At 46.2% G+C, this 25,738-nt stretch overlaps 1 protein-coding gene across 8 annotated transcripts in view; it reads left to right on the top strand.

Moving 5' to 3' along the window:
- GNMT (glycine N-methyltransferase) overlaps window positions 1-19,958 on the top strand; it is a 28,139-nt gene extending 8,181 nt beyond the window's left edge. Inside the window, exons 2-7 of one of the 8 annotated variants that reach the window (XR_012801249.1) lie at window positions 1,869-1,996; window positions 12,513-12,626; window positions 13,222-13,364; window positions 13,501-13,619; window positions 15,393-16,982; window positions 17,017-19,958. Coding sequence is in view for 1 of the 8 variants with exons in the window: in XM_075598840.1 (XP_075454955.1) it covers window positions 1,869-1,996; window positions 12,513-12,626; window positions 13,222-13,364; window positions 13,501-13,619; window positions 15,393-15,564 (676 nt within the window). In the remaining 7 variants the exon portion in view is untranslated. Of the gene's footprint in view, window positions 1-1,868; window positions 1,997-12,512; window positions 12,627-13,221; window positions 13,365-13,500; window positions 13,620-15,392 lie in introns of all 8 variants that reach the window. The other 7 variants (XR_012801255.1, XR_012801254.1, XR_012801253.1 and 4 more) reach the window with 7 other exon arrangements.
- The last annotated feature ends 5,780 nt before the right edge of the window (window positions 19,959-25,738 follow it).

Here is a 25,738-nt window from a genome sequence, read left to right as displayed (position 1 = left end):
CACACCCACCTCCACTCTGACCACACCCACCTCCACTCTGACCACACCCACCTCCACACTGACCATACCCACTTACACACTGACCATACCCACTTCCACTCTGACCATACCCACTTCCACTCTGACCATACCCACCTCCACACTGATCATACCCACCTCCACACTGACCATACCCACCTCCACACTGACCATACCCACTTCCACACTGACCATACCCACTTCCACTCTGACCATACCCACTTCCACTCTGACCATACCCACTTCCACACTGACCATACCCACTTCCACTCTGACCATACCCACTTCCACACTGACCATACCCACTTCCACACTGACCATACCCACTTCCACTCTGACCATACCCACTTCCACTCTGACCATACCCACTTCCACACTGACCATACCCACTTCCACTCTGACCATACCCACTTCCACACTGACCATACCCACTTCCACACTGACCATACCCACTTCCACTCTGACCATACCCACTTCCACACTGACCATACCCACTTCCACTCTGACCATACCCACACTGACCATACACACTTCCACACTGACCATACCCACTTCCACACTGACCATACCCACTTCCACTCTGACCATACCCACACTGACCATACCCACTTCCACACTGACCATACCCACTTCCACACTGACCATACCCACTTCCACTCTGACCATACCCACACTGACCATACCCACTTCCACTCTGACCACACCCACTTCCACACTGACCACACCCACTTCCACACTGACCACACCCACTTCCACACTGACCATACCCACTTCCACTCTGACCACACCCACTTCCACACTGACCATACCCACTTCCACACTGACCATACCCACTTCCACTCTGACCATACCCACTTCCACTCTGACCATACCCACTTCCACTCTGACCATACCCACTTCCACTCTGACCATACCCACTTCCACTCTGACCATACCCACTTCCACTCTGACCATACCCACTTCCACTCTGACCATACCCACTTCCACTCTGACCATACCCACACTGACCATACACACTTCCACACTGACCATACACACTTCTCTATTCATACTTTCTTTTCCTGTTCATAGTCTCCCTACCTTCTGTATACCCACCTCTCCCTATCCATACGCCCTCTGACTGCCCATATCCACCTCTCCCTATCCATACGCCCTCTGACTGCCCATATCCACCTCTCCCTATCCATACGCCCTCTGCCCATATCCACCTCTCCCTATCCATACGCCCTCTGACTGCCCATATCCACCTCTCCCTATCCATACGCCCTCTGACTGCCCATATCCACCTCTCCCTATCCATACGCCCTCTGACTGCCCATATCCACCTTTCCCTATCCATACGCCTTTTGACTGCCCATATCCACCTCTCCCTATCCATACGCCCTCTGACTGCACATATCCACCTCTCCCTATCCATACGCCCTCTGACTGCCCATATCCACCTCTCCCTATCCATACGCCCTCTGACTGCCCATATCCACCTCTCCCTATCCATACGCCCTCTGACTGCCCATATCCACCTCTCCCTATCCATACGCCCTCTGACTGCCCATATCCACCTCTCCCTATCCATACGCCCTCTGACTGCCCATATCCACCTCTCCCTATCCATACGCCCTCTGCCCATATCCACCTCTTCCTATCCATACGCCCTCTGACTGCCCATATCCACCTCTCCCTATCCATACGCCCTCTGACTGCCCATATCCACCTTTCCCTATCCATACGCCTTTTGACTGCCCATATCCACCTCTCCCTATCCATACGCCCTCTGACTGCCCATAGCCACCTCTTTCTGCCCATACCTTCTTTATGCTGGCTGGCTCTGATGCTCTCGTGCTATGTCTCAGGATAGACTCGGAGATGCTTGTGGAAGAGGGCTTCTCTGTGGTCAGTGTGGACGCCAGTGACAAGATGTTGAAATATGCTTTGAAGACTCGCTGGAACCGCAGGAAGGAGCCGGCATTCGACAAGTGGGGTGAGAGTACAGACCATGCGCGTACGAGCGTATGCGTGTATAATTGTATTTATATAGCACCTGTGACAGAGCGCAGTACTCAGCGGTTTGCAGAATCACAATACATGGAAAATAAAATACAGATAAGCAGGGGAAGGGAGGCCCTGCGCTGGAGAGATTATAATGTGAGTGGTATATTGGGAGGCTTACAAACACAATAAGAGTTCAGATATACTGTAGTATGTATGTGTATATATACAGCGAAATGAGGAAAATCAGGGCTCAACGAACTAATTTATTGCCAATAGACTTAAGTCTATTGGCAATAAATTAGTTTGTTGAGCAAATCCGTGCTGATTTTCTTCATTTCGTTAACCCTGGATTGACACAGAGAATCCTGAACCAGGAGCACCGGTAGTTGTATCCCCCTTTGATTTTTGTTAGTGTGCAGCATTTATTATCTTTCTACTCTGTGTATATACAGTGCCACCCAGGTACATACATAACACACAGTGGGAATAAGTGCTTGACACCAAAACACTAGGAAATGGAGTCTCTGACCTGAAGAGTTTACAATCTAAGTGGTAAGTAGGGAGAATTTAAAGACAGAAGAAGGCAGCTCTAGGAAGTGCATCTTCAAGGGGTCAAGGCTAGTGCATGAGACGTAGTGCATCAGCCAGCAGAGCTACCCATATGCTTCGTTAAAGAGGTGTGTTTTAAGAAGGTCCTAAGGAATTGGCTTGACGCTAACCTCACTTTATGCCCTAATGTGTATCTTAAAAGGACAATAAGGTGACTTTAAGTCATGTTTTGGGTTGGAGAGGTGTGGGTCGTCATTGGTAGCCGGGGTCAGGAGTTTAGAAGAGCGAAGTCCAGAAGAATAGTCCAGGTCAGAAACAGAGGCACTAGGAACCGGAGTACACGACAACACTGTGGATGCCGGGGTAGCAGTGAACACTTTGCACATAGGAAGGTTTATGCTCAGCCGATTTGCCAGTGGGCCGGCTGAGCATATATAGGACACAGGGACCAATGAGGTAACAGGCTGGAGGAGGCGCGTCACTAAGACTGACCGTGATAGGAAGATAAGGTGTAGGGAGGATCCCAGAAGCGTAAAGATGACGCGGCCCGTGCGCGCGCTGACCGCGCCGTGTGCTCGCTGCTCACCGATGACGTTGCTACATGGGCGGAGTCTGGAGGCGGGACCGGAGAGAGTGGTATTAACATCAGCACGCGCGCCTAGCATGGCGGCTGGTCCCAGGAGAAGGGAGAGAAACGTCATGGATGACGGAAGAAGCAGGGGGCCCGATCACGAGTTGGGGTAAGTGATGTGTGCGCCGAGCGCGTCACGGATCCTGACATTATGCAACAGAGGCATTCCCCCTAACAAGCCGTGTGCACAACTGCCCGTTAAGGTTAACACGCAAAATTCATATACGTGAGGTCAAACCTGAATTTGGCCTTACTCCCACCTGGGACCCCGAAATAGGGCTTGTACCGGGTCTGTATGGGTGTAGCACCACAGTTGCGTAGGATTTAACAAACATACTGTAGCGTTTTTTCCAGCATTATTTCCTTCTCGTTTCCTTTCTCTTGTTCACTTTAGTTATGTAACGGTGTTCCCCCCCCCCCCCCCAATGGCAGATAGGGGAGATTACAGGGTGTATGGTGCATTATACCTGCTGGCAAGAGGAGGGCTGAGTTGTCCACCGATGGTAGTGGGGACACAGGAACAGGCTTCTGGGGTTCATACCCCAAATATCGTCTTAGCAGTGTAGCGCCTCCATCTGCCGAGGACTCCAGGAACTGAAGGTGATCTTCCACGTTAGAACTTCCCCCCAGTAAGGTCACACACCAGGCAGGAGGTATATAACAGGAACGGTTTATTACTACACTCTGCAGTAACAGAGTGAACAGGTGAGTATATGTTAAAGGGTGGAGATATATTATTTAGGGAAGTACCATGGACTATTCTAGTCCATGGGAACGGGCCTGAAGAAGGGGCATTGTAGGCCCTGAAACGTTGCCCCCCTACATTTACTCACCTTGACCATAGCGTTTTTTATACGTTGTCCTTACCCCCTTCCCCCCCCCCCCCCCTCCCTCATTTTTTCACTCTCTATTGTTCCCCTTGTTTTCCCTCCACCCCCCTATCCCTCTATTGTTTGCTTATTGTTCCATGAGAAGTATCCTCGAGGCCCTTATTAAGGTTGGCTCTGGATCTGTATCATTTTTTTCAATATATTGTTGCTATTTCAAAATTGACGCATTTTGTCTGGTATTTCTTACTGAGTGCTGGGAACATATACATACACACACACACACACACACACACACACACACACACACACACACACACACACACACACACACACACACACACACACACACACACACACACTGGTCGACAAATCACCAAAAAATCTACTTGCCAAACAAAAAAAATCTACTCGCCACCTAGTACCACACATGTGCTGCTTGGGCCAATAGGAGCTCACCACGATGGTAAATCCACTCGCCCGGGGCGTGCAAATGTATAGGTTTGTCGAACACTGTGTGTGTGTGTGTGTGTGTATATATGTAGCCGGGACCCCTTTGCCCGACATTTGTTGTTGTGGGGTGGGAGAGTGCCGCAGTAGGGAACGCTCCAATATCGGAGGTTCCGCGATAGAGGGAGCCGCCATGTTAGAGGGTAGCGCAGGCGCAGGACCGGCGAGGCCAGAGGTTGCGCATGCGCGGGCAGAATGGCAAAGCCCGCGAAGGAGGAGAGCTCTGATAGGAGGGAGGCCAGGGAACTACGGGTCCCAGCAGCCCCGCGGACCCTCGTGACGCGAGAGGACCAATGAGATGCTAGGACAAGGGATAAAAGGGTCGGAGGGCGCGCACGTTGGGGAGAGCGAGCGGTAGGAGGAAGGAGAAGGAGCTCTGGTGTAGGGAGGCATTCCGCCCCTACCTAGGCCTCATACCCCAGGCCCAGTTAGACCCTGAGCCCCAGTAGTGTGAAGCTGAGCTAGGGACCGGCCATAGATAGGTTCCGGTTCCCTTAGTGTGAGTGTGATCGCTACCAGGACATTTCCAAGTCAGCGGGAGGTCTGGGCTCACACCCCGCTGCCGTGTTGCTGCACGTCTGGGTGGGATCGCCCCGGGCACCTACGGGCGATGTCATCTAGGCCCACGCCGATCCTTTGTGAAGACTGTTACAGGACCAGGTACTGGAGTGCCCGGCAGGTAAACTACAAGTGCACCAACGGTATCACCATTTATTCAGGACACAGTGGCTGCGCAGTCCACACATATAGATTCACTGTCTCAATTGAGGGTGGGGGAAATATTGGACACGGGGTGGGATCACCCGGTGAAGGAGGGTCATGAGCGTCCTGCGAGACGCGGAGTGTAGTGTCTGCCTCAAAAAGGTACACCGGTTGATGATAAAGAAGGAGTGAAGTTATGCCATAGTATTCATGCTAGTAAAGTTAACTGGTTGGTTATTGCTGTGTGTGTGTGTGTTGATGTACATAAGGTCCTGCGAAGAACCACTTCCCCTCTGGCGGAAGCTGTCGCAGGTGGAGGCGCTGCACCAAGTATTAAACGTGCCCAGGCTCTCCGTAGCAGAGGCTTAGGCCCTGTGAGCCTACAGGTTAGACAGCATACGGTAGTGGTCTGTGTTCGCTAGGAACCAGGGATATATATATATATATTATATATTGTAGCCATGTGTAAAATTGGTGTACATATCTCTTTCATGCTGGCAGTAATCCTGGTAAGTATGCAGGGTTGCCAGTAGTGATCATGGAGGTTTGCCCTCAAACCCTGATGAGGTGTCATGTAGCAAAGGAAGTGACAACATGCTTTGTGTCCACTGTTAGTGACACAGATGTGGGTCTTTTCTGGGTCTATATAAGACATAGCACTGCCTAAAGTTAGTGTGAATGTTAATGAGTGAAGTGTCTGCAGCAGTGCAAGTCTGCCTGTCAGATGCTTCAGTGCAAGCTGACTACACACTGTGACCAAGGACCTGGCACAGCTGGTGGATCTCCCTTAGGGGAGAGGTGGAGAGCAACTGAATTAATAGAGGAGGAACCTTCTGCATGGAGTACTCCAAAGAAATGAGCGGCTAAGTGTCGGCCGAAATGAGGGGCAGTCTGCCTATGGAGATGACATTAAAGATGCCCTGGTTCAAAAGATCCCTTCTGTGTGAGTGTGGAGTCATTCAGCAGAAGGATGCACCAAGAAGGAGTTACCCATCAGATACTTCTCCCTGCAGCCGCAGAGATCCTGATGGGGTGGAGGCGCTGTACCATATGTGAGTAGGACTCAGAGCACACTACCTCAGACGCCTGTCGTGATATTCCCCATAACACCCAGCGGGAGACTCAGGAGTCCTGTAAGCCAGCAGGTGCACCACACATACACAGGCATGTAATGGGGGCCAGTAGACCACAGGGGCCAATGTGAGATTGGGTGGGGGTTTGACCGTTATATATATATATATATATATATATATATGTGTTATTGTTTTGAGGGGGTTTGGGGTTCCTCTATGTTCCTATGCACCACATCATAGGTTGTTCCATTCAATTCACGTATATTGTGGTGGAGTGCCACTAACTCGCACATATTTTTTATAAATGACAATAGAAAGGAGACAGCCCTGAGCAGAGAGAGAGAGAGCAGAGATGAGGACAGAAAGGAGACAGCCCTGAGCAGAGAGAGAGTGAGCAGAACAGAGCAAAGATGAGTATAGAAAGGAGACAACCCTGAGCAGACAGAGTGAGAGCAGAGATGAAGATAGAAAGGAAACGGCCCTGAGCAGAGAGAGGGCAAAGCAGAGATGAGGACAGAGAGGAGACGGCCCTGAGCAGAGAGAGAGTGCAAGAGAAAAGAATAGAGCAGAGATGAGGAAAGAAAGGAGAGGGCCCTCTCACGGGAGACCAGGTAATTTACACCTTTATACTGGGATCATATCACTGAGCAAAACCAAGAAGTAAAACAAATTGCGATTTATTCCTTAGAAACAGACAAACACACAATGGATTACAATATACAGAAGAAAACACATTTACTGGGGTCTGGGGCAAAAAACTAGACTTTCCTAGCCCTTACAGTCCTTAAAACAAAGTTTGCAGTTGACCGGGACTTGCCTGAAACTCAATTCGGCATGAGTTACCATACGCCACCACTGTATCTCTTCCGGAGCTGCCAATATCCTTTGACCGGGAGAAAGCACCAAACGTCCTGGTACTCCTTTTCGGCGTGTAGTTCCAGCCATGACCGTTACGTTCTCTTTTGAGAACTTGGCCCCCGAAAAGTTGGACTTAGAAAATTTCTTGCCTTGAAATTTCTGAAGCCGGCTCGCTTCTTTTTCTCCCAGAGCGTCTTTTGGTGATTTGCCGCTGCTGTCTTGACGATTAGAATCTCCTGACCAGATTGGCTGCCGTGTTTCTTATAGGATTTCAGTCCCATTCACAGAATACCTCAGCCAATCAGAGCGTGGGAATACTTCTACCAGCCTATCAGATTTGCTGGTCCTCTGAACCCGGGCGGGCATGGATTTCGATTCTGCAAAGGGCATGCGCCAACTTGACACCTCTGCCACTTAGCATATCGAACCACCCGCTGATCTGGCTCCTCAGTCTGGGCTGGGCAAATGGTTGTCTGATAGCCCCTATTTATGTCAGGGGCCATACCGGGGCCTGTATCTCGGAAATTAGGGGGTCCCCGAGGCTGAAATAAACTTTGTTCAGCTCAGGAGACCCCCTGCTCAAACACACAATAAATAAAAATGTGATCAGCTTCATTACCTTAGCGGCCATGCAATGCCCGCTAAGGCAATGAAGGGGTTAAGGCACAGTACTGTAGCTGATTACATTACAATATGTACTGTACTACCCACCCACTAATACACAACCCACTCCCTGTGTCCCACCATAAAACCATGATTTATTATTTTACACACAGGATTAATATCCCAGGCCAACGGGGGTTCCCGGTGGTCCCGACAGGTGTCCGCAGGCCCCACAGTGCACCCTGGGGGGTACCCACCGGTGTCTGGGGGTCACCAGGTGGTCCCTGCTAGGCGCCATGGGCCTCAAGGTGGTTCCCACGGGTCACCACGGGCCCCAATTGGGTCCACGGGTGGTCCTGCAGGTGTCTAGGGGTCCCCGGTTCTTCCCTGCAGGTGTCCACCGTTGGTCCGCAGGTGGTACCCGTGGGTGTCCGGGGGTCCTCGGGTGGATCCCACGGGAGTCTGGGGCCCTCAGGTGGTCCCTACGGGGCCCCCACAGCTGTGGGGCCCCCAGTTCTTCCCTGCAGGTGTCCCCCGTGGGTCTGCAGGTGGTACCCGTGAGCGTCCGGGGGTCCTCTGGTGGCTCCTGTGCAAGTTCGAGGGTCCTGGGGTGGTCTCCATAGGTCCCCGCAGACCTAAGGTACCAACCCTGTATGTAAAAAAAAAATAAAACATGTCCTACAGTTAAGTAAATACATCCCCCTCCCCCCCACCAAACACATACAGCACAGTAATGGGCAAAATAACTATTATCCAGATATGGATATTAGATTATCTGCCCATTATTAAACACAAAATTAGCCAGCATACATAAATTAAGTAAATAAATACAGTTCTACTTACCCCTGCATTATGATGGGCATCCTCGTCGGCTTACTGCAAGGTCCCTATCCTCCGTTGCCAGAAAAATACATAGCAAATACAATCTAATGGCCCCTAAACCCTTAATCACCTTAGCGGTTAATAACCGCTACAGTAATTAAGGGGTTAACCCCCCCTTCCCCGATACCCAACCGGGAGGCCTAACCACCCACCCCGGACCCCTATACCCACCCTGTACCCATTCACAGAGACATTTTGCAGGCACAGATCCCTGCTCCGTGGAGCTTACAATCTATGGGGTTTTTTTGGTGCCTGAGGCACAGGAAGATAAAGTGACTTGCCCAAGGTTACAAGGAGCCGACACCGGGAATTGAACCAGACTCCCCTACTTCAAACTCTCAGTGCCAGTCAGTGTTGTTACTCACTGAGCCACTCCCTCTCCCTGAGGAGAGAACTGTTTAAGTTCCCACTCAATGTTGATACCAGTGGGAAATAAAGTGTTCATGGTATAAATCCAATACATTTCTCTCATATTAAGTTTGTTCTGTCTATCACCACCTCTGGGGTGAAACAGAACACGTTCCAGAGCAGAAAATGTCACATTGGCAATGTTGCCCTGTGGGCAGGATGAAAAATGACGGGCCACTGGGTGTGCTATATCTTTCTTTTTAATTAGCCTTAAATGTTCTTGTAAATGTAAATGTTCTAAACCTCAAAGGTCTAATAGTACGACCTATATATGCCTTCTTACAGCCACATTGTAGCAGATAAATAACAAAGCCAGTATGGCAGTTTATAAAGCTCCCAATCCGAAAATGATTATTCTTGGTAGATATTGTTTTAATTGATTTAGCATATATGCACACAGAGCACCCACCGCAGAACACTCACCGCAGAGCACCCACTGCAGAGCACCCACTGCAGAGCACCCACTGCAGAGCACCCACTGCAGAGCACCCACTGCAGAGCACCCACTGCAGAGCACCCACCGCAGAGCACCCACCGCAGAGCACCCACCGCAGGCAGAAAAGCCTTTAGGAATGCCTCGCACGGAGGGAATCTTGGGGAAGAGACTCGGTGAGAGGCGAGATGCCAATGTTTTGGCTTTTTTTATAAACCAACCTGGGACCTCCCTGTCTAATAGACGCAATATCTTTATCTACTGAAAGTGTTTTCCAATGTTTGAGAAAGATACTGCACATGGATTGTGATTGTCTACTATATGTAGATATAAACGATGGACATATGGAATCATTACCAGAATAATGATGTGTTCTTGATTTAAAAATGTATATATTTAATAAGCTGCTTTCTATCTAGAGCGTCTGCGTAACCAAAGGCTTCATGAATACCCCTTTCTTTATAGCCCCAGCCTAAAAACCTGTCAGCCATGATCTGTGAGTGTAAGAGAAATGTCTCATTATCAGAACAGTCTCTTTCATCTAACAAACGGTGCCCTTGGAATACTGTTGATTAAAGATCTTCGGTGGCAACTTTGTGCACAAAGGAGGGAGTTCTTAGAATGTTTTTTTTTCCTGAAAATATCTGTCTGTATAATATTATCATTGTCTATGTACAAGGTGATATCCAAATAATTAATATAGTGCATATTATGTTCATAAGTGAAATTTAAATTTACAGCATTAGTGTTAAAAGTGTTAATAAAAGTAATCAGTTAATTAGCATCCCCATCCCACACCAAAATAAGATCATCTATATATCATATCGTCTATAAAAAAAAATATAATTACGAAATAAATAAGTGTCGTAATGTGCTGTAACTCCCAGAAACCCGTAAATAATTTGCGTAAAAAGGTGCAAATGAAGTGCCCATCTCCCTGCCTAATTTTTGCAAGTAGAATTGTGAATCAAATAAAAAATAATTGAGTGAGTAGAAAGGTGATAGATTCTAATAAAAAAGTGCAAAGTGAAATAGGATGGTCAGATTTAAAAAGTGACATGCTGCTGATAAACCATCTAATGTGATCCACCTATATGCTCTCTTCCATTGTAAACCTTGTAATGAGACAATGAGATCAGATGTATCCTTGATATAGGACGGTAATTGAGATACCAGTGGTTGCAAAAAGCTGTCCACGTACCGCGATAGACCATCTCCCAAAAATCCAATTCTGGCAAATATGGGGCGACCTGGAGGGTCGACCAGCGATGTATGGATCTTTGGGAGGTGGTGGAATACTGGTATCACGGGATGTGGAGAGCTTAGGAACTCACACGCCTTATAATTAAGAACTATGCCAATCCCAGTGCTGGGGTCCAGAAATGTGCACACTAAGCAACACTATCAGCAAATCTGTATGATGGGCATATTTGCAAGACATGGTATTTCAGAGGAAGTGTTCAGTGATAACGGGACACAATTTTCCAGTGTTGAATTTAGGCAACTTCCGAGACATTGAGACTTTTGTTACACAACATCTAGTCCAATTTACCCTCAGACGGGTTGGTGGAAAGTTGTCAACACGGTTAAGAACCTTATGACAGACCTTTTGAATGTGTGGGTGATTTGTGTGGAGCTTTATTACTGTAGTTTACCAAAGCCTCCCACTGGACAATAGTTTTTCCCCAGAACAATTGTTAATCCTGTAGGCAGAAGGATTAGGTCAAATTCATGGATCATTGATCACTTCTTAAAAAGACAATAAATAAGAGAGAGAAAAAAAAATATTACTTTGACAGAACAGGCCACAATATTTCAGAATTCATGCCAGGAGACCAAGTTTGTCTCTGGAAACGCATCTCTAATATTAGGAGCCAGGTGGGTACCATCATGGAACAAGTGCCACCACGGTCCTATATAGTCCACACTGTCTGGGGGAACACATTTCAGAGAAATCAAAGGAACTTCAAGGTAATACATGAAAGTGGAGACACACTGACAGCCAATGCAAGCCTCCCATTATAAAACCTGAACCAGATGGTCATGATGAGGACATGTAACAAGATAACTCTGATACGTTGAAGAGCCAACATTCAGAAAATCAGCGAGGGACACAAAACGCCATCAAAGACCCATTAAGAACTGTTAACCTAACCGGAAATTAGTCACTTTTAAAATAAAAGAAACAGGGCTCAAGACTTCAGAGTGGAATACAGTTGTATATGTGCTGCAGAATAGTTATTATAAGCATCGAGATTTGTGGTTTTCTTGGGAGGGAAGATGTGGATATAGTATCATTTATAGATGGTGCCTTGTATTAAACAGTGATATTATTAAGGCAATTTAGAGAGGGTCCCTAGCAGTGAGACAAGGGAGGTTCCAAGCGCTGCAACCAGGAAACAACTGTGCTCCACATGATGGCATCCACATGCTTTACTGCTTTATAACCCCACAAAGACCATTACAGAGACGGCACTGAACAGAGCGAGTGAGTGGAGACATGGAGACACAGAAATAAGAAGTGGAATGAATAAATACATTTGAAGGGGTATATTTCAGAGATAAAGCACAATGTGTTGGGTAAAACTCTTCATCAGGGAACAGACCTTGTTTGTTTGTTTGTTTGTTTTATTATCCTGGCGACTCTGGTTCTCGCCGAGTCTGCACCAACATCACATTACCTATAATCCATTGCCCACCCGAGAGCCCACCTCCACCATTCTGTTCTAAGGATGAATGGACAAAGCTAGGAGGAGAGACACCTGTTTATTAGAGGATAGGGGTTTGTGTTATTCAAAGAAGAAGGTAGAAAGACAGCGTGATTAGCAAGAGCTTACAGTATATATGGCAGTTAGTGTAATATGAAGAGCGCACACTAGGAATATAACTGGGGTTCTGTGTGAGGCTCTGGTTTCTCAGTGATAGAGGAAGGGAACTGGATGTCTCGGTGACTCTCTTGTTGCTCAGTGATAGAAGAGGAGAACTGACTGCCACTGGATGTCTCGGTGACTCTCTCTTTTTTTTCTCAGTGATAGAGGAAGGGAACTGGCTGTCTCTTGACCGGGATATTAATCGCCCAGGGACGGGTTTTGATGCTGTGATTTGTTTGGGAAATTCATTTGCTCATCTCCCTGACTTCAAAGGTATCAATGACAACACAAACACAGCACAACCTCATGTAATCCCGGCCCAACAGAAAACCATGCAACACAACTGAGCACAACCACAACACAGCAGATCCCAACACAGAAAACGGGGTAAAGTGTTCAGAGTGGATTTGGACAAATGTTCTAGCTGAGGAGGAGATTAAAAAAAATAGTGGGAGTAGAGAAGGACGAAGGAGATGGGGGACAGTGAGTGGGCAGGATGGTGATACAGTGAGGTCATTGAGGAAACTAGAAAGGGGTTGGGAGGGAAGGGTTAAGGAGGTTGGGGAATAGCTCTCCTTGACTCGGGTAGTCGGCTGGAGACGTTGTTAAACAAAGCATCATCATACAGATGTGGTGGGAGGAAGTGATGAGGGATCAGAAAAGGTAATGATATGGAGCAGAAAGGGGATGTTCTAGAAAACTTTGAGACCAGATCGAGACAAATCCTTGCAAAGAGTCAATGTAAAGGGATAATGAAAATGGAAATCCAGTGGAAATGAAAGCCCTTTACTAAACACACACGTCAACACACACACACACACACACCACTGCAAATACTGACTTTCTCACTGCGTGTCTCTGCCCTCAGGGGATCAGAGCGACCATCGTTTGGCTTTAACCAACATTGCAGGAATGGTCCGTCCCGGAGGTATCTTCATCATTGACCATCGTAACTATGACTACATTCTGAGCACGGGATGTGCCCCTCAGGGCAAGAACATCTACTATAAGGTGAGGGCAGCCCCACTACATCCCTCCGATCCCCAGGCACTTGGCATGTGGCAGGAGCTGGCACTTATCCCTGGCGGCTTGCGTTGTAACATACATGTGTGTGAAACGTCTTAATGGCTCCCACTGTTCCCAACAGAGTGACCTGACTCAGGACATCAGCACCTCTGTCCTGTGGGTAAACAACAAGCCTCACATGGTGACTCTGGATTACACAGTACAGGTCCCTACTGAGGGGGAATCTCCCCCAGAACTCAGGTACTGAGTCACCCACATGTTCCCCTCCCCTATAAATATGACATGTCTTATCTGTCCTCTCGGCTCCTTATATCTTTGTCTCAGTCTTCTCTTCATTGTAACTGCTTCTTTTCACTGTTACTGTCTCCTATTGTGACATGGTAATGTTAGTGTGTGGCTGTGTGGGTTTCTATGATATTGTTGTACAAATTTTCAATTTTGGCATATGTTTCTGTCAGTGGGAGATGTTTGTGTGTGAATATCAGTCTAAGTGATGTGGTGCTTTTTGTGTGTTAATGTATCGGTATATCATTGTGTTTGTGTCAGTGTGACATAGTAGTAAAAGGCGTTGCCAGAATGCTCAAATACCCAGCTTTTCACAATATGATAATGAGTCTCAAGGCATAGGTAGGTGTACTAGAATATCAGTGAGTATGTCCACATAACCAAATATAACCAGTGCTCCCTGAAAACCGAGGGTGAATGAGAAAACTCACCACTCTCAATTCCATTGGGAATATAATATGGCAACAATGTAAGGTTATATTGCTCACGAACACCTCCTTGTAGGGAAGATGTGCTACTGCTGATAGAATCCAGGCTGAGGTAAGAAGAGTAGAATACAGCCGAAAGCAGGAGAGGAGTGTGTGACATAGTCATGATATGTGTGTGCCAGTATGATGTGTTATGGTATCAGTATTTTTGTGCTTCCATGTGTTACGGCATCAGTGTCATTGTGTGTGTGTGTGTGAGACACTGACGTTATGGTGTCAGTGTGCCAGTGTCATTGTGTCTGTGTGAGACACTGACGTTATGGTGTCAGTGTGTCAGTGTGCCAGTGTCATTGTGTCTGTGTGAGACACTGACGTTATGGTGTCAGTGTGTCAGTGTGCCAGTGTCATTGTGTCTGTGTGAGACACTGACATTATGGTGTCAGTGTGCCAGTGTCATTGTGTCTGTGTGAGACACTGACGTTATGGTGTCAGTGTGTCAGTGTGTCAGTGTGCCAGTGTCATTGTGTCTGTGTGAGACACTGACGTTATGGTGTCAGTGTGTCAGTGTCATTGTGTCTGTGTGAGACAGTGACGTTATGGTGTCAGTGTGTCAGTGTGCCAGTGTCATTGTGTCTGTGTGAGACAGTGACGTTATGGTGTCAGTGTGCCAGTGTCATTGTGTCTGTGTGAGACACTGACGTTATGGTGTCAGTGTGTCAGTGTGCCAGTGTCATTGTGTCTGTGTGAGACACTGACATTATGGTGTCAGTGTGCCAGTGTCATTGTGTCTGTGTGAGACACTGACGTTATGGTGTCAGTGTGTCAGTGTGTCAGTGTGCCAGTGTCATTGTGTCTGTGTGAGACACTGACGTTATGGTGTCAGTGTGTCAGTGTCATTGTGTCTGTGTGAGACAGTGACGTTATGGTGTCAGTGTGTCAGTGTGCCAGTGTCATTGTGTCTGTGTGAGACAGTGACGTTATGGTGTCAGTGTGCCAGTGTCATTGTGTCTGTGTGAGACACTGACGTTATGGTGTCAGTGTGCCAGTGTGCCAGTGTCATTGTGTCTGTGTGAGACAGTGACATTATGGTGTCAGTGTGCCAGTGTCATTGTGTCTGTGTGAGACACTGACGTTATGGTGTCAGTGTGTCAGTGTGCCAGTGTTATTGTGTCTGTGTGAGACACTGACGTTATGGTGTCAGTGTGTCAGTGTTATTGTGTCTGTGTGAGACACTGACGTTATGGTGTCAGTGTGCCAGTGTCATTGTTTCATGGAGTTTCTGTGTTCTTTTCTCCTTCAGTAAGTTCCGCCTCTCATATTACCCACACTGTCTGGACTCATTCTCCACTCTCCTTCACGAGGCATTTGGGGGTCGGTGTGAGCACATGGTGTATGGGGACTTCCAACCATATACCCCCAACCAGGAGAAGGCACCCTGCTACTTCATCCACGTGATGAAGAGGACCGCGTGAGCCGATCCCAAAGAGAAGGGATTCTGGGAAAGCAACTCTTTAAGGCCCGGAGCCTGCTGTCTGTGCGGTCCTCGTGGGTTGAGATCCTGACCAGTGGCAGTGCTTGCTAGTAGGGGTTTTAGTGTGCAGTGATGGGGGGCGCTGAGGGTTTGAATTTGTTTGTGCTGTGGGTGGGAAATGCTTCTGTTAAATCAACAGTGAAATCTGAGATTCAGATTGTGTCATGTTCACTGCATTGTTCATTATAATTCAGATTGTGTGTAATGGTCAGGGTATTGTTACATTGGGAATCAGATTGTGTCATGTTCAAGGCATTGTTGCATTGTGATTCGGATTATGTGTAATATTCAGGGTATTGTTGCATTGTGTAACTTTCAGTACATTGTTACATTCTTACATTGAGTTTCAGGTTGTGTGTAACATTAATGGCATTGTTTGTTACATTGGGATAGAGTTTATATAACACATTAAGTGTATATTGTTACATTGTGATTGAGTATGTGTGTGCCGCATTGTTACATTGTGATTCAGCTTGTGTTTACCAATTTCCATGCATCGTTAAATTGCAATTCAGACAGGCCAGGGATCCCGGCAGGCTGCAAGCAGGAATGAGTTCAGGCAGGCAGGAATGAGATCAGAATGAGCCCAGGCAGGCTGCAGGCAGGAATGAGCTCAGAATAGATCAGGATCAGGCAGGCTGCAGGCAGGAATGAGTTCAGAATGAGCCCAGGCAGGAATGAGCTCAGAATGAGCCCAGGCAGGCTGCAGGCAGGAATGAGTTCAGAATGAGCCCAGGCAGGAATGAGCTCAGAATGAGCCCAGGCAGGCTGCAGGCAGGAATGAGTTCAGAATGAGCCCAGGCAGGAATGAGCTCAGAATGAGCCCAGGCAGGCTGCAGGCAGGAATGAGTTCAGAATGAGCCCAGGCTGCAGGCAGGAATGAGTTCAGAATGAGCCCAGGCAGGAATGAGCTCAGAATGAGCCCAGGCAGGCAGGCTGCAGGCAGGAATGAGTTCAGAATAGATCAGGATCCCGGCAGGCTGCAGGAATGAGTTCAGAATGAGCCCAGGCAGGCAGGCTGCAGGCAGGAATGAGCTCAGAATGAGCCCAGGCTGCAGGCAGGAATGAGCTCAGAATGAGCCCAGGCTGCAGGCAGGAATGAGCTCAGAATGAGCCCAGGCTGCAGGCAGGAATGAGTTCAGAATGAGCCCAGGCTGCAGGCAGGAATGAGCTCAGGATGAGCCCAGGCAGGCAGGCTGCAGGCAGGAATGAGCTCAGGCAGGCTGCAGGCAGGAATGAGCTCAGAATGAGCCCAGGCTGCAGGCAGGAATGAGCTCAGGCAGGCTGCAGGCAGGAATGAGCTCAGGATGAGCCCAGGCAGGCAGGTTGCAAAAAGGAATGAGCTCAGGCAGGCTGCAGGCAGGAATGAGCTCAGAATGAGCCCAGGCTGCAGGCAGGAATGAGCTCAGGCAGGCTGCAGGCAGGAATGAGCTCAGAATGAGCCCAGGCTGCAGGCAGGAATGAGCTCAGGCAGGCTGCAGGCAGGAATGAGCTCAGAATGAGCCCAGGCTGCAGGCTGCAGGCAGGAATGAGCTCAGGATGAGCCCAGGCAGGCAGGCTGCAGGCAGGAATGAGCTCAGGCAGGCTGCAGGCAGGAATGAGCTCAGGCAGGCTGCAGGCAGGAATGAGCTCAGAATGAGCCCAGGCTGCAGGCAGGAATGAGCTCAGAATGAGCCCAGGCAGGAATGAGTTCAGAATGAGCCCAGGCTGCAGGCAGGAATGAGCTCAGAATGAGCGCAGGCTGCAGGCAGGAATGAGCTCAGGCAGGCTGCAGGCAGGAATGAGCTCAGGATGAGCCCAGGCAGGCAGGCTGCAGGCAGGAATGAGCTCAGGCAGGCTGCAGGCAGGAATGAGCTCAGGCAGGCTGCAGGCAGGAATGAGCTCAGAATGAGCCCAGGCAGGCAGGCTGCAGGCAGGAATGAGCTCAGAATGAGCCTAGGCAGGCAGGCTGCAGGCAGGAATGAGCTCAGGCAGGCTGCAGGCAGGAATGAGCTCAGGCAGGCTGCAGGCAGGAATGAGCTCAGAATGAGCCCAGGCAGGCAGGAATGAGCTCAGGCAGGCTGCAGGCAGGAATGAGCTCAGAATGAGCCCAGGCAGGCAGGAATGAGCTCAGGCAGGCTGCAGGCAGGAATGAGCTCAGAATGAGCCCAGGCAGGCTGCAGGCAGGAATGAGCTCAGAATGAGCCTAGGCAGGCAGGCTGCAGGCAGGAATGAGCTCAGGCAGGCTGCAGGCAGGAATGAGCCCAGGCAGGTTGCAGGCAGGAATGAGCTCAGAATGAGCCCAGGCAGGCTGCAGGCAGGAATGAGCTCAGAATGAGCCCAGGCAGGCAGGCTGCAGGCAGGAATAAGCTCAGAATGAGCCCAGGCAGGCAGGCTGCAGGCAGGAATGAGTTCAGAATGAGCCCAGGCTTCAGGCAGGAATGAGCTCAGAATGGGCCAGGATCCCGGCTGGCTGCAGAAATGAGCTGAGAATGAGCCCAGGCAGGCAGGCTGCAGGCAGGAATGAGCTCAGAATGAGCCCAGGCGGGCAGGCTGCAGGCAGGAATGAGCCCAGGCAGGCAGGCTGCAGGAATGAGCTGAGAATGAGCCCAGGCAGGCTGCAGGCAGGAATGAGCTCAGAATAGGCTAGGAATGTCTACATCAAAAAACAGAAATGCCCAATGCTACAGTACATCCAATATGGCAAAAAATACATAGTTAAATACTTAAATGTTTGTATTCTCACGAGTAAGGGTAATTGAGATCAACCCTTTGGCTAATGCATTATAAGCCAGCAGTCACGGCATGACCACTATGCAGGTCCTTACACTACCTGCGAATATTCTCATTCACCTCTCCAGTGAAGGGAGAAAGGTCTCAATAGACCAGTCCTGCACGCGTACATGGAAAACCTGCTACTTAACAAGTGGGGAGTAGCTTGCACGGATTGTGTGTTTAATAATTGTCAACTGCTAACCGTTGTTTGGAGGTTGGTGGCCTCTCATCCCTGCTTTAAAGGTTCCCCCTCCCCACATATTGGATGTAGCATTGGGTAGTTCTGTCTTTTGTTGTATACATTTGGTCCTTGCCGTAGCGTGTGCAGCCGTGCGCAGTGGGGACGAGGCTGAAAAGAATACGGAAGCAGTAGAGCTGTCCAGCTTCTGATTTAGTTCACTTTTCGAGCTACGGCCTTTGCCTGCTAAGGTTGTGGGATCCCAGGTCAGGCCATGAATAGGAGACGCATTGTATCACAATGTAACATATAGTTATATTATCTTCCTGAGTGGGCACAGCGATAAGAACAACAATTAGGTGCGCTCATATAGAGAACCTTCTATCAATTAATACCATTAAAGAACTTGTAAAGGCAAAACAGTGTGTTTGTGTTGGACATGGAACATGGTGCTATGCTTTGACACTGACAGACGGGATCCATCACGTATACAGACTGTCTCTTCCACTGTAACACAGTGACACATAGGAAAATAATAGCAACCATTGTCCCATCACACCCCCCTCTCTGGTACATTTCATGCTGTATGTAAGGCCATTATCAGTCACCGTTTCTTATTTCTAAATTCGGAGACTTCTCCATTTTAAAAGATATTTTCTTCTCTGCCAATTAGCAGATCACCTGTAATTACAAATAAAATAGGGGACTTTCAGGAAGAGTGTCTTCAGGATGGCTGTTTAACACGAAAGCTCTCTGCCTAGCAGCTGTTATTCCACTGCCATCCTGTATGGACTACTGGACCGACTCATTGTGGGGAGTATGTCAGACTTTAGGCTCACTTTTGAGGTCTGTATTGCTGGCTTTGGATCTCTCTTGGTAGCCAAATTAGCTTCACATCTGTTGCAGCCTACCACATGTTTGTGCTTATCCCGAGATCATCATACTGTATATTTGCCTTGAACTGAAGCTGTCGCTTAGCTCTCATATACCGACTCCCTTACCTGGCACTGTGAATGTGGTCTTGTCGGTGGAGTGGTTCTGATTTTTTACATCATTGATTCTGGCCTCTGGGATTGGAGCTCGCTTTGGCAAGATGCTCCTGTTTAAAGCCGTGCATTCTAGCTGGCAACAGAGAAACTCTTATTAGTCCTATTTGTGATGTCCCTTTTAAACTTTCACTTTCTGAAAGAAAAGCAGCCTCCTCACATACAGGACTTTGGTAACTCAAACTCTCACACATTACTGGGCCTACTGGGTAATTGGAAGATTCGGACAGCAGAATATATAACTTTAACACTCTCTGACTTACCTTGGACTGTTGGCTTTGTTTTGTTTCTCTAATTGCCTTAAGAATTAATGTAATGTATAAACCTTCTTCTTAAAATCTGTGCCCATTGATTTCACTGTGACTGATCTACTTATTGCTCAAAACAAGACGTTTACAAATCTTATGTAGCCAGGGCTGGTATAGCCAAATGATCAGGAGAAGATCACAGAAAGAAACCCCATTGGACTTGCACTCTGCCTATATTAGTAGTGAAACACATTGGTAAGTATATCTAGGAGGGGTAAAATCCAAAAAATAATAACATTTTATTAATAAACTCTTCTAAGTGTATAAAGTGAAAAAATATAAAAAAGGATAAAATATCTCAAGATGAGATAATGCCAACTTCGTATACACCAGGTGTGTGGTAACTACTCTGTAGAAAAGCCATAAGCCAAATAGGCTTAGCACAAATAACCTCAGGGTTGTAGAGCTGAATGTGCAAAGGAAAGCACCCACATGAGCAGTTCTGTGTCAGTAATCAGGTATAGTTGCCAGATTATAGTTTATAGTATCAGACTGTGGTAAGTTTGTAGTATCACTTCCAATGCTTGGCAACTATTACCACAAGTAGAACAATACATTACATTCAAATTCAGTTCAAACAGAAGCTAGCTGATAACTCCATTAGTACTGTATCACCATGTAGCAATCATATTGTAACCTGCTGCATGTGATGCCTGGCTCAGTCACCCATATACTTATAAGGCACACTAATATAGCCTAATGGTAGGAAAGATCCTCACTATTTGTATGTACAGTAGGGATCAAAACATTCTCACGCCAGACTGAGGAGTTGTTTTTAAAACATCAGCGGCACGAGTGACATATATATGGTCTCGTATGGAACATACTAATGTGTCTTTTCACCATATACTAGTGAGAGTGCTACCAACTGCACAATATGACAAGATACCTGCTCCTCTGTACATGTCACTCGTGCAGCTGGTGTTTTAAAAACAAATCCTCAGTCTGCGTGAGAATGTTTTGATCCCTACATACAAATAGTGAGGATTTTTCCTACCATTAGGCTATATTAGTGTGCCTTATAAGTATATGGGCGAGACGTGATTCCAAACCTTCTGTAGCCCAAATCGCTACTGTTGGGAGTTGAAGAGAGCACAAAGGCCCCTAGTAGTGTAAAACCTTTTCATTGAATATATGGTGTAAAGGCAACACAATTGCAAATACCAAATAAAAACTTTAAAACAGCATATAAAGGGGAAACGTGACTGGGTTACCCCAGCGGCAGGAACCCACAGTGTCTGTCTGCGCTTCTACCATCAGTGTCCCGCTCCACCACGTTGGTTGTCTAGGAGGTGTCGGCTTCACTGGCTGCCTCATGAAGTCGGAGTGACATCACTTCCGGATTCCCCTGCTGACAGCTGAGTGGGTGCCTCTGCCTCCAGTGAGTAGCCCCGCTCACTCAGCTTGCGCTGATCTGCTCTACGCATATTGCAAGGCTATTCTTGCTTTGTCAGGAGCATAAGATAAGTGGGGCACTTGTGGAAATTTTTATAGGGGGACACATTGGCCCTTAACATACTTAAAGAAGATGAGTCCAAAAACATGTTCGAAATCAGAGAGGAACATACAGAAACCAATAGCATATCATATGTATCAGTGAGGCAGATACAGAAACCAATAGCATATCATATGTATCAGTGAGGCAGATTCAGAAACCAATAGCATATCATATGTATCAGTGAGGCAGATACAGAAACCAATAGCATATCATATGTATCAGTGAGGCAGATTCAGAAACCAATAGCATATCATGTGTATCAGTGAGGCAGATTCAGAAACCAATAGCATATCATGTGTATCAGTGAGGCAGATACAGAAACCAATAGCATATCATATGTATCAGTGAGGCAGATTCAGAAACCAATAGCATATCATGTGTATCAGTGAGGAACATACAGAAACCAATAGCATATCATGTGTATCAGTGAGGAACATACAGAAACCAATAGCATATCATGTGTATCAGTGAGGCAGATACAGAAACCAATAGCATATCATATGTATCAGTGAGGCAGATACAGAAACCAATAGCATATCATGTGTATCAGTGAGGCAGATTCAGAAACCAATAGCATATCATGTGTATCAGTGAGGAACATACAGAAACCAATAGCATATCATGTGTATCAGTGAGGAACATACAGAAACCAATAGCATATCATGTGTATCAGTGAGGCAGATACAGAAACCAATAGCATATCATATGTATCAGTGAGGCAGATACAGAAACCAATAGCATATCATGTGTATCAGTGAGGCAGATTCAGAAACCAATAGCATATCATATGTATCAGTGAGGCAGATACAGAAACCAATAGCATATCATGTGTATCAGTGAGGCAGATTCAGAAACCAATAGCATATCATGTGTATCAGTGAGGCAGATACAGAAACCAATAGCATATCATGTGTATCAGTGAGGCAGATTCAGAAACCAATAGCATATCATGTGTATCAGTGAGGCAGATACAGAAACCAATAGCATATCATGTGTATCAGTGAGGCAGATTCAGAAACCAATAGCATATCATGTGTATCAGTGAGGCAGATACAGAAACCAATAGCATATCATGTGTATCAGTGAGGCAGATACAGAAACCAATAGCATATCATGTGTATCAGTGAGGCAGATACAGAAACCAATAGCAAACACATATGTATCAGTGAGGCAGATTCAGAAACCAATAGCATATCATGTGTATCAGTGAGGCAGATTCAGAAACCAATAGCATATCATATGTATCAGTGAGGCAGATACAGAAACCAATAGCATATCATATGTATCAGTGAGGCAGATACAGAAACCAATAGCATATCATGTGTATCAGTGAGGCAGATACAGAAACCAATAGCATATCATATGTATCAGTGAGGAACATACAGAAACCAATAGCATATCATATGTATCAGATGTATCAGTGAGGCAGATACAGAAACCAATAACATATCATGTGTATCAGTGAGGCAGGTACAGAAACCAATAGCATATCATATGTATCAGTGAGGCAGATACAGAAACCAATAGCATATCATATGTATCAGTGAGGCAGATTCAGACACCTATAGCATATCATGTGTATCAGTGAGGCAGATTCAGAAACCAATAGCATATCATATGTATCAGTGAGGCAGATACAGAAACCAATAGCATATCATATGTATCAGTGAGGCAGATTCAGAAACCAATAGCATATCATGTGTATCAGTGAGGCAGATACAGAAACCAATAGCATATCATATGTATCAGTGAGGCAGATACAGAAACCAATAGCATATCATGTGTATCAGTGAGGCAGATACAGAAACCAATAGCATATCATGTGTATCAGTGAGGCAGATACAGAAACCAATAGCATATATATGTATCAGTGAGGCAGATTCAGACACCTATAGCATATCATGTGTATCAGTGAGGCAGACACAGAAACCTATAGCATATCATATGTATCAGTGAGGCAGATACAGAAACCAATAGCATATCATGTGTATCAGTGAGGCAGATACAGAAACCAATAGCATATCATATGTATCAGTGAGGCAGATACAGAAACCAATAGCATATCATGTGTATCAGTGAGGCAGATACAGAAACCAATAGCATATCATATGTATCAGTGAGGCAGATACAGAAACCAATAGCATATCATGTGTATCAGTGAAGAACATACAGAAACCAATAGCATATCATATGTATCAGTGAAGAACATACAGAAACCAATAGCATATCATATGTATCAGTGAGGAACATACAGAAACCAATAGCATATCATGTGTATCAGTGAGGCAGATACAGAAACCAATAGCATATCATATGTATCAGTGAGGCAGATTCAGACACCTATAGCATATCATGTGTATCAGTGAGGCAGATACAGAAACCAATAGCATATCATGTGTATCAGTGAGGCAGATACAGAAACCAATAGCATATCATATGTATCAGTGAGGCAGATACAGAAACCAATAGCATATCATATGTATCAGTGAGGCAGATTCAGACACCTATAGCATATCATGTGTATCAGTGAGGCAGATACAGAAACCAATAGCATATCATGTGTATCAGTGAGGCAGATACAGAAACCAATAGCATATCATGTGTATCAGTGAGGCAGATACAGAAACCAATAGCATATCATGTGTATCAGTGAGGCAGATACAGAAACCAATAGCATATCATGTGTATCAGTGAGGCAGATACAGAAACCAATAGCATATCATATGTATCAGTGAGGCAGATACAGAAACCAATAGCATATCATGTGTATCAGTGAGGCAGATACAGAAACCAATAGCATATCATGTGTATCAGTGAGGCAGATACAGAAACCAATAGCATATCATGTGTATCAGTGAGGCAGATACAGAAACCAATAGCATATCATATGTATCAGTGAGGCAGATACAGAAACCAATAGCATATCATGTGTATCAGTGAGGCAGATACAGAAACCAATAGCATATCATGTGTATCAGTGAGGCAGATACAGAAACCAATAGCATATCATATGTATCAGTGAGGCAGATACAGAAACCAATAGCATATCATGTGTATCAGTGAAGAACATACAGAAACCAATAGCATATCATATGTATCAGTGAAGAACATACAGAAACCAATAGCATATCATATGTATCAGTGAGGAACATACAGAAACCAATAGCATATCATGTGTATCAGTGAGGCAGATACAGAAACCAATAGCATATCATATGTATCAGTGAGGCAGATTCAGACACCTATAGCATATCATGTGTATCAGTGAGGCAGATACAGAAACCAATAGCATATCATATGTATCAGTGAGGCAGATACAGAAACCAATATCATATCATATGTATCAGTGAGGCAGATTCAGAAACCAATAGCATATCATGTGTATCAGTGAGGCAGATACAGAAACCTATAGCATATCATGTGTATCAGTGAGGCAGATACAGAAACCAATAGCATATCATGTGTATCAGTGAGGCAGATACAGAAACCAATAGCATATCATGTGTATCAGTGAGGCAGATACAGAAACCAATAGCATATCATGTGTATCAGTGAGGCAGATACAGAAACCAATAGCATATCATGTGTATCAGTGAGGCAGATACAGAAACCAATAGCATATCATATGTATCAGTGAGGCAGATACAGAAACCAATAGCATATCATGTGTATCAGTGAGGCAGATACAGAAACCAATAGCATATCATGTGTATCAGTGAGGCAGATACAGAAACCAATAGCATATCATATGTATCAGTGAGGCAGATACAGAAACCAATAGCATATCATGTGTATCAGTGAAGAACATACAGAAACCAATAGCATATCATATGTATCAGTGAAGAACATACAGAAACCAATAGCATATCATATGTATCAGTGAGGAACATACAGAAACCAATAGCATATCATGTGTATCAGTGAGGCAGATACAGAAACCAATAGCATATCATATGTATCAGTGAGGCAGATTCAGACACCTATAGCATATCATGTGTATCAGTGAGGCAGATACAGAAACCAATAGCATATCATATGTATCAGTGAGGCAGATACAGAAACCAATAGCATATCATATGTATCAGTGAGGCAGATTCAGAAACCAATAGCATATCATATGTATCAGTGAAGAACACAGAAACCAATAGCATATCATGTGTATCAGTGAGGAACATACAGAAACCAATAGCATATCATGTGTATCAGTGAGGCAGATTCAGACACCTATAGCATATCATGTGTATCAGTGAGGCAGATACAGAAACCAATAGCATATCATGTGTATCAGTGAAGAACACAGAAACCAATAGCATATCATGTGTATCAGTGAG

Source organism: Ascaphus truei, chromosome 4, assembly GCF_040206685.1.
Source record: "Ascaphus truei isolate aAscTru1 chromosome 4, aAscTru1.hap1, whole genome shotgun sequence".
In the NCBI taxonomy this organism is placed as follows: domain Eukaryota; kingdom Metazoa; phylum Chordata; class Amphibia; order Anura; family Ascaphidae; genus Ascaphus; species Ascaphus truei.
The sequence above is the reverse complement of the archived record's forward strand: the minus strand, read 5'-3'. Positions and strand labels throughout refer to the sequence as shown.